Source organism: Etheostoma cragini, chromosome 4 (genome assembly GCF_013103735.1).
Source record: "Etheostoma cragini isolate CJK2018 chromosome 4, CSU_Ecrag_1.0, whole genome shotgun sequence".
Lineage (NCBI taxonomy): Eukaryota > Metazoa > Chordata > Actinopteri > Perciformes > Percidae > Etheostoma > Etheostoma cragini.
Genome location: NC_048410.1, coordinates 11,848,071 through 11,865,159, shown reverse-complemented (window position 1 = coordinate 11,865,159; position 17,089 = coordinate 11,848,071). Strand labels below are relative to the sequence as shown.

At 36.6% G+C, this 17,089-nt stretch overlaps 1 protein-coding gene across 8 annotated transcripts; it reads left to right on the top strand.

The window, feature by feature from the left end:
• The first annotated feature begins 62 nt into the window (after positions 1-62).
• On the top strand, positions 63-15,485 carry LOC117944143 (natural resistance-associated macrophage protein 2-like). 8 transcript variants are annotated; one of them, XM_034870742.1, is made up of 17 exons: positions 63-234; positions 3,395-3,479; positions 5,128-5,264; positions 5,488-5,607; positions 6,191-6,310; positions 6,410-6,516; positions 6,635-6,705; positions 6,792-6,859; positions 6,974-7,129; positions 7,284-7,442; positions 7,609-7,695; positions 8,441-8,560; positions 8,656-8,805; positions 8,942-9,015; positions 9,794-9,947; positions 10,240-10,293; positions 14,314-15,484. In XM_034870742.1, the coding sequence occupies exons 2-17, from the start codon at positions 3,446-3,448 to the stop codon at positions 14,383-14,385; spliced, it is 1,683 nt and encodes a 560-aa protein (XP_034726633.1). In that variant the 5' UTR covers positions 63-234; positions 3,395-3,445; the 3' UTR covers positions 14,386-15,484. The 8 variants fall into 8 exon arrangements, with proteins under 8 accessions (XP_034726633.1, XP_034726640.1, XP_034726637.1 ...); XM_034870746.1 differs by having other exon boundaries at positions 80-234; positions 5,131-5,264; XM_034870747.1 differs by lacking the exon at positions 63-234 and adding an exon at positions 436-548 and having other exon boundaries at positions 5,131-5,264; positions 14,314-15,485.
• Positions 15,486-17,089: the final 1,604 nt, after the last annotated feature.

Sequence of the window (17,089 nt, the reverse complement as noted above, 5' to 3'; positions counted from 1 at the left end):
CCAGGGCAAAATTCTTTCTACAAACAGCGCACCCATTGACCAATCAGAACAGGTGTGTTGGTGCACATGCGCATTGAGTCTTAAACTTACAGTTACAGCTACGACTTTGGCAGTATTTGGCTTGATAACGTGCTACTTAGCTAGCTACCTTTAAATTGAGACATATTGAGTCCGTTGAAAAGCAGCTTTAATCGTCACAACCTGTAATCTAACACTCTTATAAAGTATACACAGGTAAGGCCGTTTTAATACTTTGAAAAGGGTCCGGGTAGCAGACCCAACAGGACTGCTAGCTAACTCACCATAGAAACTTGTTAGCTTTGTCACACTGTAGCTAAATTGACTGTGTTGGCGCGCCAGGGTTTATGTTATCGGGTTTGTTAGAAGGGTTTAAAGGTGATGAAGACGGCTCTGGTTCACATACATCGTTAGTTAGTTAGCGGCCAGGCTTGGTTTAATTTTTTAGCTAGGTTTGGTTCTACTGCAGCCACATCACCATGTAGCTAACGTTGAGTTATCAAGACGAGAGGTCAAACGTTGAACTTCAGGTTAGCTCTTTACTATTAACGTTACTTACTTTGGGAGTTTGTAAAATCAATTGACATTATTTAAAAATTGTCAGAGTATGTTGTAGTTGTATTATAAAGGACAACATGCTGTTCTTAATACGTGTTGCTGGAGTTTTTACCAATTAAGATTGCTTTTCCCACACTCTACTAGAGTAGGATATTTGACAGACATACCCTAGTTAAATTAACGGAATTTGGTCTACTGCCCATTTGTCAGGCAAGTTTAAGTTGTTAGTTGCTGAAATGTAACAGTGAATGGGATACACGGGAAACAAATATCTATCTAACAAATATCCGAGTTGTATGCATGTTCTATTATTTTAATTTCCTGGTTAGACAGAGCCAGAAATAACTCTTTTAACTTGTTTAACAGCTGAATGCTTATTGTGTTAAACATACAGTGACTTGCATACGTTAAACTAAAAATAAAAATAAAAAGGATATTTAGGAAATTCATCTGAATGTCTTAATTAAAAGAAATTAGGATAGTCAACTTTAGCATGGGTATGTAAACCTATGCAAGTCACTGTTGCAGAGTTGTAGACGAAGGTTTGATGTTTTTTGTGGAGTTGCTGAGTTCTCATTAAAAAAATTAGTAAGAATGTTGTTGCATTAATTCAGGACGAAGTTGTAGTTTGTCATGTAGGATTCTTGTTTAACATTTTGAATCAGTTTTCTTTGGCATTTTTGTGTTGAGATTTATGTTTTCTTTTGCATGGGCCAAACAAGCCTGCACGGGCCATCATTTGAGGGGTGTAACATTAGAGATAATTTGCCAGTTTGGGAGTTGTCATAGATTTAGTGATTGTAAAAACTGTTCTGTGCAGATTAAGCCTCTAACGTGTTTGATGAGGCCAAGGCTTTTTGGAGAAGTTGGATGATCCAATAATGTGGTTTCTAGGCTTACCAATTTTTAATGTACATGTACAACCTTGGCCAATCTAACTTTACAACATTTGGTAAAGTCTAAATGAATCATGTAGTTGATGACATCAATTTTATCTCCTGAACTTTACGCTGGTGCTGTCATTGAATCATGTTTAGCGTATTATATGGATTCAGTTTTATCAAATTCTTAGCCGCTGCTGGGAAACGTTGTCAGTCTAACTCTTTTTTTCACCACCTAAATATGGTTGCCCATGGTGTTGGACATGATAAGTCCTACGTTGTGAGTGATTGTGATCTGATCTGGTGAGATCACTTTTACCGTCCTCCAAAATGATGTGATTACTCTTTCATTTTATCTTCAAGTTAGTGAGTTTATGTTAGGAGGAAGTAAACCTGCAATCCCCTGGCTGCACAGGCTAAGATGAAATACTTCTTTGTGTTGAACCCTGCAACAACGCTGACTGAATAAACTGTTATTAGTAGGGTGTGTTTAACAGCGATGCCATTTAGTACATGGTGGTGTGTGACACGTGGTTGTTTGAGAGCTGTTTGGACTTGATTGAGTTCGGGAAAAATGATGGAATCCAACAGATGCACCTGATCCACCCGTCATCATCATGTATGTCTAAATGACAACAGTATTAAACTGTAGGATAATTTGTACTAGTTCAGGATCATTGCTGGCTTGGTTTTGATCATGTGTCTTAATGAGTTCCAATAACTGTACACAATAATATAATATTTGAAACCTTATTTTGTCCTATTATTAATGTGTTTATTTACTAACTGACAGCTGACTGCAGCCACATGAGGACACATGAGATTCTCAAAAGATGCAGTGTCCCGCGGCCAAGTGATATATAACTTTCTTTGGTATCTTTTTTTTGTGTGGAACGATCATTAGATTTTACAACACGTTTTTGAGTGTGGGTAAAGATTTAATATTTTTCAAGGTACGTCTAACTGCGCAGCTTGTCAACATGATCGTTTTTAGCCTCAATGGAAAAAGTTTCTGTTTAAACCTGAAAAAAGGAGCATGGATGGTTACAAGAGATGTGGACAATTGGTCATTTTTTGGTGTAGTAGAGAGTCATATAGATCAATGTATTGTTGGAAAAATTAGCAAGTTTCCTTATTTTGATAGTCTTAGTAAAAATAACTTCTTTTCTTGTGGAAAGGTTCATTCATTTTGACATATGCGATATTAGGGGTTCTTATACAAGAAACCGCTCATATTTTGCTGGTAACTGACATGATGATAATTGTTGCTACTAAACAATGTACCACCAAGACCCTTATTGCCTGTTACTTAGAGCATGTGGTAAGTTGTAAACCTGAGGAAGTGGCACTCTAATGGAAACTTTGACTGTTGGGAAAGCTGCTCTGTCTGCTGCCTCAGCTCGTCTTATACCTCACATGGTCGCATAGTCATGTGCTTTTTAGAGGAGCAACACTCTCTATCTCACCAAACGTGGTGTTATAAAATGCAGTTATCTGGATGGACTGAGGTCTTGTACTTCATTTTTCATGTGGTAAGTTTCGTTAAGAAGTGAGAGGAAGGATTCACGGGATTCATGGAACTGAAATGCCAGTGGTCAAGGTTTCCTGTTAATGCTTCTCTTTAATTTAGTCAGTGACCTCCCACATGCTGTTAATGTTGCTTAGTCATTTTTATGACTTGTGAATTCTGTTGCTATTAATGGTGGGGTGGGAGGGGGAGAACAACAAAGTGTTGCAGTCATGTCTTATGTTCAAGTTTTTTGTTCCTCATGTGAAAAGACCTGACGTCTCTTTAACAATCCAACAAAGGAACACAAAACAAGGCTTTTAAGCCTGTTAGTTTACAGAACAAAGTGTCACTTACGTGATAATTACTGTTTTACCCGCATGACGTTCATGCACCTTCAGAATATGTAACTGTTGTTGTCTTATTCCAGGGAGGCTGATACTCATCCCTCAAGTTCCCAGGGATCCTTCAGCCTGCCCTGATGAAGGCCGAGCAAGATGGAGACCTCCTCGAAGGTAACTGCTTAAGATAACAGAAACAGGACCGTCCCATTAGAGACACATCTGCCATGTTCTCCAACGTTAAACACTCTGGGCATTTGGTTCAGGCTGAAACACACTTTCTGTGTCAGTATGCATGTTGACGGAGCAGCTTCAAACAACATTTTTGTCTTGGATGTCATGTAACCACAGCGCCATGGTTTAACTTCTGAAACCTCATACTCAACATATTTACATAAAGGAAGATTTCTTTTCTTCATTCCTTGGAATTCTTTAAGAATCAATAATGCTTTTAATTTTCCTTGCTTCTTTTGTGAACTTTATCACTGCTTGTGTGATGCTGTGTGATTTGTTGAAGTGTAAAGGGCAGGTCCCTCTCTTTGCAGGTCAGTTATAGAAATGGGATGTTGTTGTGACATCTAATGACAAAAAAAGTGATGATTAAGGCACTGTTGTATAAAAGCCGAGTCACTGTTAGGGAACAGTGGACTTTGGGATCAGCAGTGACTTGGAGATGAAGGGAGGACAGAATGAAAAGTCCAATCTCAGTGAGTAGTACACATAGTTTACTGGTAAATATTAATTAGTCTTTTGTTTGTAATCCTTTTTCTTTGACTGTGTTCTTATAACAGATGTTGATGGACTCATTGGTTTTAAGATTTGAAGGATGTGGCCCAAATCCCAGATTATTATTGACTGAGTAAATACATAAACATTTAACTAATTCTCTTATGTAGCAGTTTTGAATGCGAGGTTGAATTGCTTTTTGCTTATCAGCAGTGAGGTTTTCAGAATGGTTGCTTCTGGTCATTAAACTGGCTCAAATGGCTTAATCTTTAAGTGTATTTAGTAAAGCTCCTTCACAGACATGTCTCCAATACTCTGAATAAAGATTTAATGTGGCTGTGCTTTGTTCTCAAGTTTTTTAAGAAAGCTGGTTTGTCTGGTTTGGATCATTTTTAGTGGCAGAGCTGTTGCTGTTCTGCATGTATCTGCTGTATCTCTGTTCAAACTTAAAATCTCACTGGTCTCTCTCTTTAATAGTCAGCCTAATAAAAAAAATAAAAAAAATCCGGTTTAGCGAATTACATTTTCTATCTCTTTTTTTTTTGCTCAAAGAGGAGAGTTTGGTTAAGGATTTTTTTGAAAAGCAACAAAGGTTGTAGTACCCAAAATATTAGTCATGTAGCACAGCAGATCTCTAGAAATGAGTCTTCATTTCTGTAATTATGAATAGTTTCATGGGGCAAATGTGCTTGTGATTTGTATCTGGCTACTTCAGGTTATCCTATTAAGTTGTTAATACATTGCAGTTACCATAATATACAATAAGGTGACTTAAATCATAACGCAGTGCCAACAGCACATTGTTGCAGTTATTGTGTCACATCCATGGGATTTTCACCCTTTGAATAAGTCCTTGAAAAGTTATCATAACTGATCAGAATGATGTTCATAACTGCAAGTAGGAGCCCCAGGTAAGAAAAATAAATAAATAAATAAGATGTTCCATAATGGCAGCTGCCTTGAGATACTGAAATTGTGGAATTGATGGTAAGAGGTATAAGTGTTCCAGCAGTGGATAACCTTTTCTCTGTTTACATTACTCTTACTCTTCTCTCATCACTCATTTTTTAGTTTTTCTCCTCTTTGGTTTTGTTAGAAGACTCCCCTCAGGAGAATGGAGTCCAGACTAATCCGTACAGCTCCATCTCTCCCCCGGGCTCACCAGTGGCCCAAGATGAACCCTTCTCCACATATTTTGAAGACAAGGTGGCCATTCCCGAGAATGTCAGCCAGGTACTGTCTCCCAGCCGCTGTTTTAAATTTTGGTTCTTTTGTAATCATTTACGGAGAGTAGTAGCTGGGTTTATCAATTTGAAAGATCAATTATAATCCTTTTACCCTTGTTGGACAGTTAGATTTGGGAATCAAAACACATTTCATTTTGGAATTGAAACAATACTATATTAATCAAATTACAAGATAGGTAATGATGAAATTTGGCTGTCCCTCTGTTCAGGTGTTCAGTTTCCGTAAACTCTGGGCCTTCACCGGACCGGGTTTTCTGATGAGCATTGCTTACTTGGATCCCGGGAACATTGAGTCTGACCTGCAGTCTGGAGCTAAAGCTGGCTTTAAGGTGATATATACAAACCATGTTAATCTAGACATCCAAACCAGACATGGCTGTTCTGCAAGTTTACTTTGGTGGGTAATGGGTGTGTCTAGGACAAAATGTGAACCATAATACAGTGGCATCTATTTTAGCTTTTTATTCTCTTCCTCCATATTTGAGGAAGTGGTTCTACAGGTCTTTGTTTTTCTCTTCACACCGATACATATCTTTCCCCCTTTTCCCTAATCGTGTCATTATTTTGATAAAAAATGGCCATACTTCCGGTCATATTCTGTCTGAGCACAGTGATAGTGTCTTAGAGGAGTGACACATAATGAGCTTGATCAAAATATTTCTCTAAGGAAAGGCATCTAGTGCATAAAGGTGTTATTGTTATTTCCATCATAAGTATATCCACTGTATTATTAAAAAGATATGGCAATTTTCATTTTTAACATGAGCAAGAATTTACACAGTTAGCTTTTATTTAAATCTGGCAGTCTGCACAAGTAAAACTCCCGTATTGGAAGTTGTATATAGTAGGATAGTATTACAAAAGTAGGAAATACTGAATATCCTTCTTTTTTTTTTTTTTTTTTATGTTTAGCTCCTATGGGTGCTCCTTGGAGCCACCATCATTGGGCTGCTGTTGCAGAGGTTAGCTGCACGCCTCGGGGTCGTCACTGGGATGCACCTGGCTGAAGTCTGCAACCGCCAATATCCCACAGTGAGCATTCTCTACGCTCATTACACATTAACTTCCCTTTTCTTATTGTACAATAACTTTTAATACTTGGGACCATATTTGTAAAATCTTTTTTTTCAGGTTCCTCGGGTCATCCTGTGGCTGATGGTGGAGCTGGCAATTATTGGCTCAGACATGCAGGAGGTCATTGGCTGTGCCATAGCTTTCAATCTTCTCTCTGTGGGCAGGTACTTCCTTCATTGGTTGGCCATGAAAAGTGACTGCAAACACTTTTAGAGATTTACAAAGTATATTTCTAATGACGGTGAGGACGGAGTTACTGTAGTTCTTCTCTTTCTCATCCAGGATTCCACTGTGGGCAGGAGTCCTCATCACCATCACAGACACATTTGTGTTCCTCTTTCTAGATAAATATGGTACGGATACAACCTCACTTCCTTATCAATCAATGTCTAAAGAAGCTGTGCATCTCAGCGTTGATACAGTTTGTATCTCCTTTTAGGCTTGAGGAAACTTGAAGCTTTCTTTGGCTTCCTCATCACAGTAATGGCTCTGAGCTTTGGTTACGAGGTAATTGGACCTTGCAATTTCCGATATAATTCAAGTGTTTTTTAACAGTTGACAGTTTTTGCCAAGACGTTTATGACACCATGACATGTTTGACTCTGTCTTGCCTTTCTGTAGTATGTGCTGGTAAGTCCAGACCAAGGGGAGCTGCTGAAGGGGATGTTTGTGCCGTACTGTGCCGGCTGTGGGCCTGTGCAGTTGGAGCAGGCGGTGGGAATTGTAGGCGCAGTCATCATGCCCCACAACATCTACCTGCACTCAGCGCTGGTCAAGGTTAAAAAACATATAAGAACTTGTCACTGACTCTAAGAGACTCTACACTATAAGCTCTGCAATATAAATGCAGTTTTAAAACAATGTCAAAGCAGACTTCGGGTGTGTTTGATGAAATTTGAGAGTTTTTTCTGTTTACCTCCTTATGTACCAGTCTCGGGACATTGATCGCAAAAATAAGAAAGAAGTAAAGGAAGCAAACAAGTACTACTTCATTGAGTCTTCTGTCGCTCTCTTCATCTCCTTCCTCATCAACGTCTTTGTTGTAGCAGTCTTTGCTCAGGCGTTCTACGGGAAAACCAATATTGAAATGGTGAGTGTACACTACAGTATTAAGAATCCATTCCTCTTTACTGATGAAGCCTGTGTGTTTCATATGGAAACACAGTGGAATAATTGTTCTCTAATAAGTACTGCTGACACGCAGTGTCCAGAGCTTTAGGTTGTGGTTTATTATGTGCGTGTGTCCCTGGTTGCAGAATAAAGAGTGCAATGAAACCGGCAGCCCTCACTCAGATCTCTTCCCTCTCAACAACGGCACACTGGAGGTGGATATCTACAAAGGGGTATGTTTAGTCATCACCACAACAACAATAAATCACAGTTGTATTGATGTCGGAGGACGTATAAGATTACTTCCAGTTAGTATTTTCACTTCCTGTTGATATATTTATTTTAGTACTTAGTACTATTTCTATACTATTCATACAATTAGTTATGTAGTATAGAAAAGAGACAAAGCACATGTACCTGTTACCCTTTAATGGCAGACATTTGAGCTGTGTCCAAGCTACATACTAATTGTATGCAGTGTACAGTATGTTATACACTGATCTGTATTGTGCTGTTAGTATACATTAAATCAACATACTTAACCATTTTATGGTATTTTATTTTACAAGAAATTATGCAATATGTGCATAGTTGGGGTTGCTGAGATACTCTGGAAAATTAAGATAATTAACAAAGATGTTTTTACATTTAAAGATTTTTTAAATTAAATAAATTCAAGTGCATATCATGTATGGCACAATAATGTAGGATATTCTGGTAAAATCAAGAGACGGAAGCTTAACTTTTTGTCAAATTTTACTCTACCATCATCACTACATAAAGAATATGTCGATGAAATGAGACTTATGTTCTACTATTCTCTACTCTGCTACTCTCATGCTGCCTTCCTCTCTGTAAAAGGAAAAAATAATTAATATTCCTTACCGACTTTTACTTCTTGAACACCGTTCCCCTTCCCGCATTTCAACCACTGATGATAGATAATTTATTTCTCTGTGGGTATGTCTGTTTGTTCAGGGAGTGGTCCTGGGCTGTGTCTTTGGGCCTGCAGCCCTCTACATCTGGGCAATAGGGATCCTGGCAGCTGGACAGAGTTCCACCATGACAGGCACTTATTCTGGGCAGTTTGTCATGGAGGTAAGAGTTCCTATTGGCTGTATACCTGGAAATGGGTAAACATTAAAACAAATAAATGTGTGAGTGCTCATATTTTTTATTCTGTGTTTGCAAAGGGTTTCCTGAACCTACGATGGTCCCGTTTTGCTCGGGTGTTGCTGACCCGCTCCATCGCCATCATCCCTACGCTGCTGGTAGCCGTTTTTCAGGATGTTCAGCATTTGACAGGGATGAACGACTTCCTCAATGTGCTTCAAAGCATGCAGGTCAGGAAGAATCATATAAGAAAAACCTCACAATTAATTCTATCAAAAGATCTATAACATTAACCTTCTCTTACTCTGTCCTATTGTGTTTTACACAAAACTGTAAAAATATTGACTATAACTTTCCATTCAACAGCTACCATTTGCTTTGATCCCAATTCTGACCTTCACCAGTTTGACATCCATAATGAATGACTTTGCAAACGGAATGTGAGTGAAATATATACTTTCTTTCTTTATCATTCATTCCTGACTTTGTTTTTTCAAGATGTGTTTTAGAATCAAAGTCAATTCAAGTTGAAACTAAGAAAATGTAAGACGTGATCTCTTTTGGTTTGACAGCCAGTGAATTTCTTTGTGTTATTCATCAACAAATCAAATGCAAACTTGTTTGCTCAATGTGACCCGCTATACAGTTATCCTGGATGAATTTAGTTTTGACTTGATTGCACAGAAGCAGAGGCGCCTAAATTACCATCCAGGCCTGGATTTAATAATCTTTGATCCTTTTCTGTTCACTCAACAGATTTTTTTACTTTCCTGCATTAAAATACAACGGGTGCATGTTGCTGTTCGTAAAGCACTGTTATTATTTAAAGTTGGCCATTATTTTTTAAATAATTATTCACGTGACAGTCATTGTTACCGTTATATTTCTGTATTGAAAACTGCTTGTTAGAAGTTTGAATATATTACGGAGATAATAATACAATTTAATTGCAGACACAAGTCCATAGAACACATTATACAGTACAATTAGAAAAGGCTGATTTAAATGTGTGAAGGACAATATATAAAATGCTATCCACGTGTTAGTTGTTCTAGGTCAAGCCTAGCTTTATCAGTTAACCTGGATTTATAAATTCTACTTTTGTGAAATACCCCCCTGATTGACTCCGTTCCAAACAAGTTTATTTTGAACTACAATGTTTAGTTTGAGAAAGAACATAGTTTCTCAATGGTCTAAATAAACTACCTGTTTCTTTAGGGTGTGGAAGATTTCCGGTGGCGTTGTCATCCTGTTGGTTTGTGCAATCAACATGTACTTTGTGGTGGTTTACGTGACGGCGCTGAACAGTGTGCTGCTCTATGTTTTCGCTGCTCTGCTCTCTGTAGCCTATCTGTGCTTTGTATGCTACCTGGTGAGTATTACTGCAACACTACATTCATGTACTTGAGTTCATTTTTTAGCCTTTTTTTAAAATGCAGATAATGAATCTCTGACAAAGTACAGTAGCATAAATGTTTTACTAAGTTTAAATTAGTTTGTCGATTTTCTGATGCATAATAGAATTTGTTTGCATGACGATGGAGTAAACTTAGATTTGATTTTGAAAGTAGACTGCGTTTAGTGTATTTAGGTCTTCTCTCTCACTGTTGTTTTAGTTATTAAAATGCATAAGTGTGACCTCTCTCCTGTGTTGATGTCTGCAGGCATGGCACTGTTTGGTTGCCTTGGGGGTTTCCTGTCTGGACTTTGGCAGCAGGGTAAGCAATCGACCTGCTGTGCTCATAGAGGAGCAGTCTGAGTACGACTCCTAGAGCCGAACAGGACAGTTACCACCAGCATTCCTCTTTCCCCTTGGAGACACTGAGCCCTGTGCACAAACAAGACTTTTCTAGATTGTGTAGGATCTTGAAAGCACATTATCTGCTACTGTCACCTGTTTATTTTGTGTTGGGCTGGGTATCAGAATTTGGTGCTATTTAGGCAACCAATTAACCAAGTTGATAGTAAACCAGCACAGAATTTGTTTTTGAAAAATTGTTTGATTACAAAGACTTTTACGGACATGTGTATACATCGTTTGGCAAATCAATTAGTTTTACAATCCTCAAAGGCAAAAACTATCTTCAGCTTTACTTGGAAAGCAGCATACTGTGAAATGAGTAGTTTATACGACTTGTAGCTCTATGGATTAATAACTCAAGGATCTGTATCTTGAAACCAGGTTTTAGAGTTTTATAAAATGCTTTCTACACTTTAAAAAAAGAAATAGCAGCTCAGCTTGTATTTTCACCACATCTTTGGGAAAGACATTCCCGACAGTTTTCACACACTGGTCATCATGAGGAGAATGACAGAGGATAGCAATTAAAAGTTAGATTCTACGAGTCATAAAATCGAGTCGTGCCACGAGTTGGGTTTAACTTGACATTTCCCTGCCTGTGGGAATAGCAAAGCATGACAGAGGAAACGCACAATATAACTACACAAGACTCCTTGAAAACCAATAGTTTGGTTATTATTCAAATAATAACTAAACTATCAGTATTTTTTGATATGTATATATAAAAGTGAAAGTTTGATTACATAAATACAACATAATATATGCATTGTATGAAAGATCCAACGTTTGCAGTACAATAATGGCCGCTGTGTTTCTGCCCAGTGTGCTGTGGAGGTTAGAATGAAGCCTTTTCTTTCACATTTTCCATTGTTTCCATTAAGTAAGAACTGACTTAACAATCACCTAAAGTAGTGTTTTTTTTTCTTCTCATTACTGGTTATTTCTCTTGTTCCCTACAGCATGTACTTATGCTATCTGTACCATGTTCTCTGTGAGCACCCCCCCCCACACCCCAGTGTCCAAGTGGAAGGAGGCGAGGCTCATTAATGATTGCCACTCAGTCTACCTCAACATACTCATCTCATTTAGGTGTACCGTCTCTGTAGCAGTTTGATTCACTGGCATTTTGCATCTAACATTTTAATAGTAATTCATAGTTTTAAGAGAATATAATTAGATTATCACATAATTCACAGGACAGTTATGTTAAACCTATCAAAATCACTATACTATATCTAGCCCCTTATTGTGTGTGGGGAAAAAAAAAACATATATCTGTCTTACATGTCAAAGAAGCTTAAGTGGCAAGTTTTGGTATCATGCACAAATTATGCATGTACTTCATTTGTCACATCCCAGTCTCTTTGTTCTGCACAAGTACAGAGTAGACATCTGGTTATTAAAACCAAGTCTGTGAGTGAGGGATTTCTATGTAAATTTTGATATGAGGCAAAGTCTGTTAGAGTTTACTTGGTCATGAGAACTATTGTGTTAATGTGATCTAGACCAAACTGGTCCATGACATTTAAAAGACTCCATTCAAACTAGTAACACTTTATATGACTACAGCCTTCTCCTCTTTTAGTGCCTAAATAATTAGGATGCCAGTGACTCTGCTTGATCAACACATTAAAGTGAGCTTATCAGTGAAATAAAATTGAGTGTGAAGGAAGATAAGTTTTTAGCACTGTGCAGTTGATACAGATGTTGTTTCAACCCTTCTTGACTGTGAGTTTAGGTGTTGGATAAAGAAAAAAATCCATAGAAGTGTTGATTTTTTTTTTCTTCAGTGAAACCATGATAAACCTTTACTCTACATTTTATTTAGTATTGTTTGTCTGTGGAGAAAAGCTTCATAGAAATGTGTTGTATAATGTCATGTTGCGATACATAGTGGTATAATTTGAAAACTTTGTGACTTATTTAATCTGCTGTGCAGAGAAGGAAATGAATTCAAGTAATGTGGTAGCTTCGAAATACTGTTGTAGTTGTACTATTGTTATTTTCATGACAAAGCTGTGTTCAAAGGAGAACTGAAAACAAATAAAGAGGAAGTCGAGATTACTTATGTAGCCCAAAATCACAAGTTTGTCTCAGAGGGATTTACAGTCTGTAATCTATCTTTAATCCCTCAAAAGCAGTGATTCTGTGAATTAGATTTAAAAAATGCTACATCTTCGGTTTAAAAACAGGTGAAATCGGATTAATTTGAATATAGAAAATGTTTGTGCTAATTCTGGTGCATCTGGTGTTAATGAAGCTACCTTGTGCCCAGCGCTGTGCACTGATTTATTTAAGACTTCAGAAATGTTTTTGTCCTCCCTTCTCAACATTGTTAGTTTATTCCTAGAGAAAAGAAACCGAGATACACTTAAAATAAACTATTACTATTAACTGTAGATTCACTGGACGCTTAAAACATAGCTTGTTTCCCTAAAACAATAGACATATTAAATAAAACAATGCAAAGAGAATTAAAACTTGTTATTAAAATGAATTATTCGTATTTAAATGTGAGATAAGTGCCATCATTTCTACTATCAGGTGTCGTAGATTACAGCACAGTCTGCCTTCACACAGCTTTGTGTCAGTCTAACGTGGCTAAACGCAAGTCTAGCAGCAGCAGTTTGATGTGGAAATTAATAAATGAACAGCGCAGCAGCTTTCCTTTTGGTCTAATCCAAGTACTGTGTGGCATACAGTTCATGTGATCACATTCACGATCTCAGGTTCTTTCAGTACTCGATTGTTAATGTTTGGCCTGTGATGAATCAAGTACAGATTCCGAGTTCTCAAAAAAGTTTCTCAAGGTTTTCAGGCTTCTGTGACTTCAAAAAGTGTCACATGAATATCTCACAGGCAAAAACACAAAAACAAAAACATGACAAAGGCACATTTAAACTGTTACACAGAAACCTTCAATGCAGTTAAGTGTAAAGTGCCTGTCCTTGCTACTGGATGAAGCACCCCATGTGTTGAAAATAAATGGGAAATAATGGCTATATGGACATTTGTTGGCGTCTTCTGTCTGAATATCTAAAGGATTCATGCATTGTTTCAACTGTTTTTAAACAAACTGAATAATATTATTACATTATATTAGAAGGTAATAAAAAAGGACAATTTTCTAAAAAATGACTAGAGAATTATCTTAAGATGGAAGTTTTCTCATGAAAATGTTTTTGTGATAAAATTTATTTTGATGTATTCAAGGAACAAACAATTACAAACAGTACACTGAGACGGAGAAAGCGTCCCATGAAAATAACAATGTTAAAATATGGTAATGGTTTCTGTTCTGTGACTGTGTAACTTGCCTTGCTGTACATTCTGCTGTAATGTAAAATATGCAAGATGTGTTGGACACACATTCCTCTTTCCTGGATTAAAGGATCATAGGCCAAATTGTTCTTTGTTTTTACTTGTTATAGCCAGGGTTGATAGAACATTATGGTAGGCAATAAAAATTCATTTTTGCATTTACAAATTTACAGTGTGAGCTGATTGAACCATATTCACAAATGATCAAAAACCAGCACTGATTGTGATCTTTTCCTCTTATTAGTATGGCCTGAGAAAAGCTAGCATGTATATGTATGTACATGTATAATGAGCTGCAGTAACACTGATGCCTTAAAGGGCCATAATAAGCACAATGTGTGTAGCTAGCATCTAGTTGTTTTTTTCTTCTTCAGGTAAGTAGAGTAGGGTCAGAGTATTTTCTTAATTTTTATAAATCATAGTTTACACTTTTGCTATGAAACTTTGAGAATCAGGTGTAATCATTTTAAATTGTGGCAAAATCATATGAATGATTTTCTTTTACAATTCAGGTTGTCCTCATTAATGATAAAATGATGCTAAGCTGATTCATGTGATGAGTTAGCCGTCCGTTTACAGCAATCTCCTCACTGATAAAATCTCTTCTCTCTTTCAGATGCAACTGTCACATCAAACAGATGGTTACCTAATGAGTGACATGGATACTGATAGTCTGTTTGAGAGATAGGAGGACTCATCGTGAGCGGATGTTGAACTGATGACCCGACAGAAGTGTGGGAAAACTGAAGCTTGGCCAATAAGTGTTTGTCGTCACCTCTCTGTGCCTAACAGGTTTTTAAAGTTTCCTTACAGTACACAGTGTGGTACACCAGCCACTTTCTAATCCAATGATGGATGTTTTCCACTGCAAAGGTCTCAGCAACCTTAGCTAAATAATGTTTATGTAAATAATGGTTAAAAATGTTTAAAGGATTTAGGTCCTAAAGATCCTGTGACAGTAAACTACTTCAGGTTTTTGACAAAACAAGCAACTTAAGGTCCAATGTGTCATGTTTGCCAACCAGACACTACTGTGATGAGATTATTGCTTTCCATTTAGAAATCACACAATAATTATCTCACTATTCCACATCCTTGAGATGCCAGTCTTGAGTTCAGAGACATGGTGGGTTGTTTTTAACCGGTGCTGCACTTAAGATGCTATGGACCTCCAACATGGCCACCAGGCTGCAAAATTCATCTAATTTATTTTCCACCTTCCATCTTCCACTTCTTTTGGTTTGGTTTAGGTGACATGACATAAAACAAAATCAGATTTTGCCATTATCACACATCCTCACAAAGTGAGAACAAGATAAATGTCAGATTTAAATGTTGTATGATTTATTCATAAAATGGAAAAGTCAAACACCAATGTTGCAGCATTGTATTAACAATTCTTTTATGCATTTTGGTGGGGACTGAACAGCTTTCCTTTATTTTATTTTTTATATTCCAATAAAATCTCTAGGGATTTAAAACATTCACATATGTAAAAATAAGACACCAGTTTTTAAATAATAAATTAGATATAACTATACTATTTCAGAAATATACAATATATTTTTGTGTGGTAAGTCACAATTCTTATACAATATAAAAGAGAATGACAGTTTTATGTCATTTTATGGTCAGTTATAGATCTATTTTAGATTCTAGGAATTTCTGTTCTAGGAGATAAGGTCTGTACAGTACATATTGTTTTTTATTTCCAAGTCCAGTCATGAAAAATTGCTTATTGTAAATTATTAAATTATAGCCACCATGTGTAGGGATTTCAAACTCTATCTCAGTGGTCGTTGGTAGTATCGTATCTAAAAAAAGACACTGGCAGCAGACACTTATATAGACATTCCATCTAATTTATTTATGAGTTTTAGTTCATATATTTGCAGTAGAAATTTCATATAATTGATCAGTGAATGCAGTTTGATCCACTGAGGGATAATAATAAGTGATAAAAGTGATAATTTTGTATATTCTATTATTTCTATTCTCATTTAAGCTTAGGTCAGTTATTTTTTAGATTTTTTTATTTATGTGTAGGTAATATATTTTTTATAGATGCTTCTTTGGTTATTATGGAGTTTTAGTAGATGTTTAATTTGGTTTAAAATGTTTTAATTTTGTTACATCAGCAGCTAGTCTTTATTGAGCCAAATTTGTTCCGGGTGTAGTGTGTGCAAAAAAGAATCAATGAATGAAAGAAAATTATGGCATATAATTTCTGAAAAGAATAGGGAAGAAAAAGTTAGACTCTGGTGCATATAAAACGGTAAATATGCAAGGAATGTGTTGTATCACAGGTAACAGCAAGGGACGTGTTTAATGAATCTCAGTGCTCCTCGTATCCTGGCACAAGATAGTTTTGGTACTTGACTGCGGTTTACCGGAAGATTCATGGGAGTTTGTAATTGTACAAAAAAAGAATTAGTTTGACTGTTTCAAATTTGGGAGACCAGTGTTATTTTAGCAACAGAGTGCTTATACGTATGACAAATGCCTCTTTTTTTTTGTTGCAGAAAATAAAACAAGTAAAAAGAGTACAGAGAAGCCACTAGAGAAGGAGACAGAAAATTATATGAAATAATAATGCCAAACCACAAGAGAATCTGTCATGAAAACACACTTCAGAGGTATCATTGTGCACTGCTGGTGCTGTCCAAATACCCAAAAAAATACTACTTACCAAATACTAAACTGCACTTGTATGTTAGAACTGCTGTGTAGACACAGCACAGTGCCACATGCATTCACCACTGTGCCTCATTTCTAAGATCTCCAGCACACTATTCAGTAAATAGGATTACAAGCCAATACAAAAATCTCCCAGTATTGTAGCTGGTAGGGTTGGGTGTAGAGATATTACATTTTTTTGAAAGTCTAAAATATTTTCAAATTTGTTTTCTTTTAGCCAATGTGTTTTGCATTTGCCATTATACTTTCTGAAAGGAAAGACTAATCATTTTCTTAGGAAATATATAATGTATATTTTTCCCCCAATAATAGGTTGCATAAAATGATTAACTTATGTGACCAATTCCAAGTTTGAAATGACATGTCATGCCAAAAAAAACAAATATTTTTGCAAAAAAACTTTTTTTAGTAATTTCACTCCTGCAAAAAACACTTTAAAATAAATAAGTAAACCAGCACTTGATTACAAAAATAATGGGCCACAGTGTAATTTAAAGCATAAAGGTTGATATTGTAAGCTGTATACAATAGTTTGACATTATGGAGGACCATTGACACAGCTGTAATACCTAGTGGTTAGCAAATGACGTTAGGAGGACTCAACATTCATTCAACATATCTTCGAGACGGAGAAGTGCATTTGGTCAAAGAATGTCAGTCACGTGGGACACGTACGTGACCTGGCTGTGTCATAA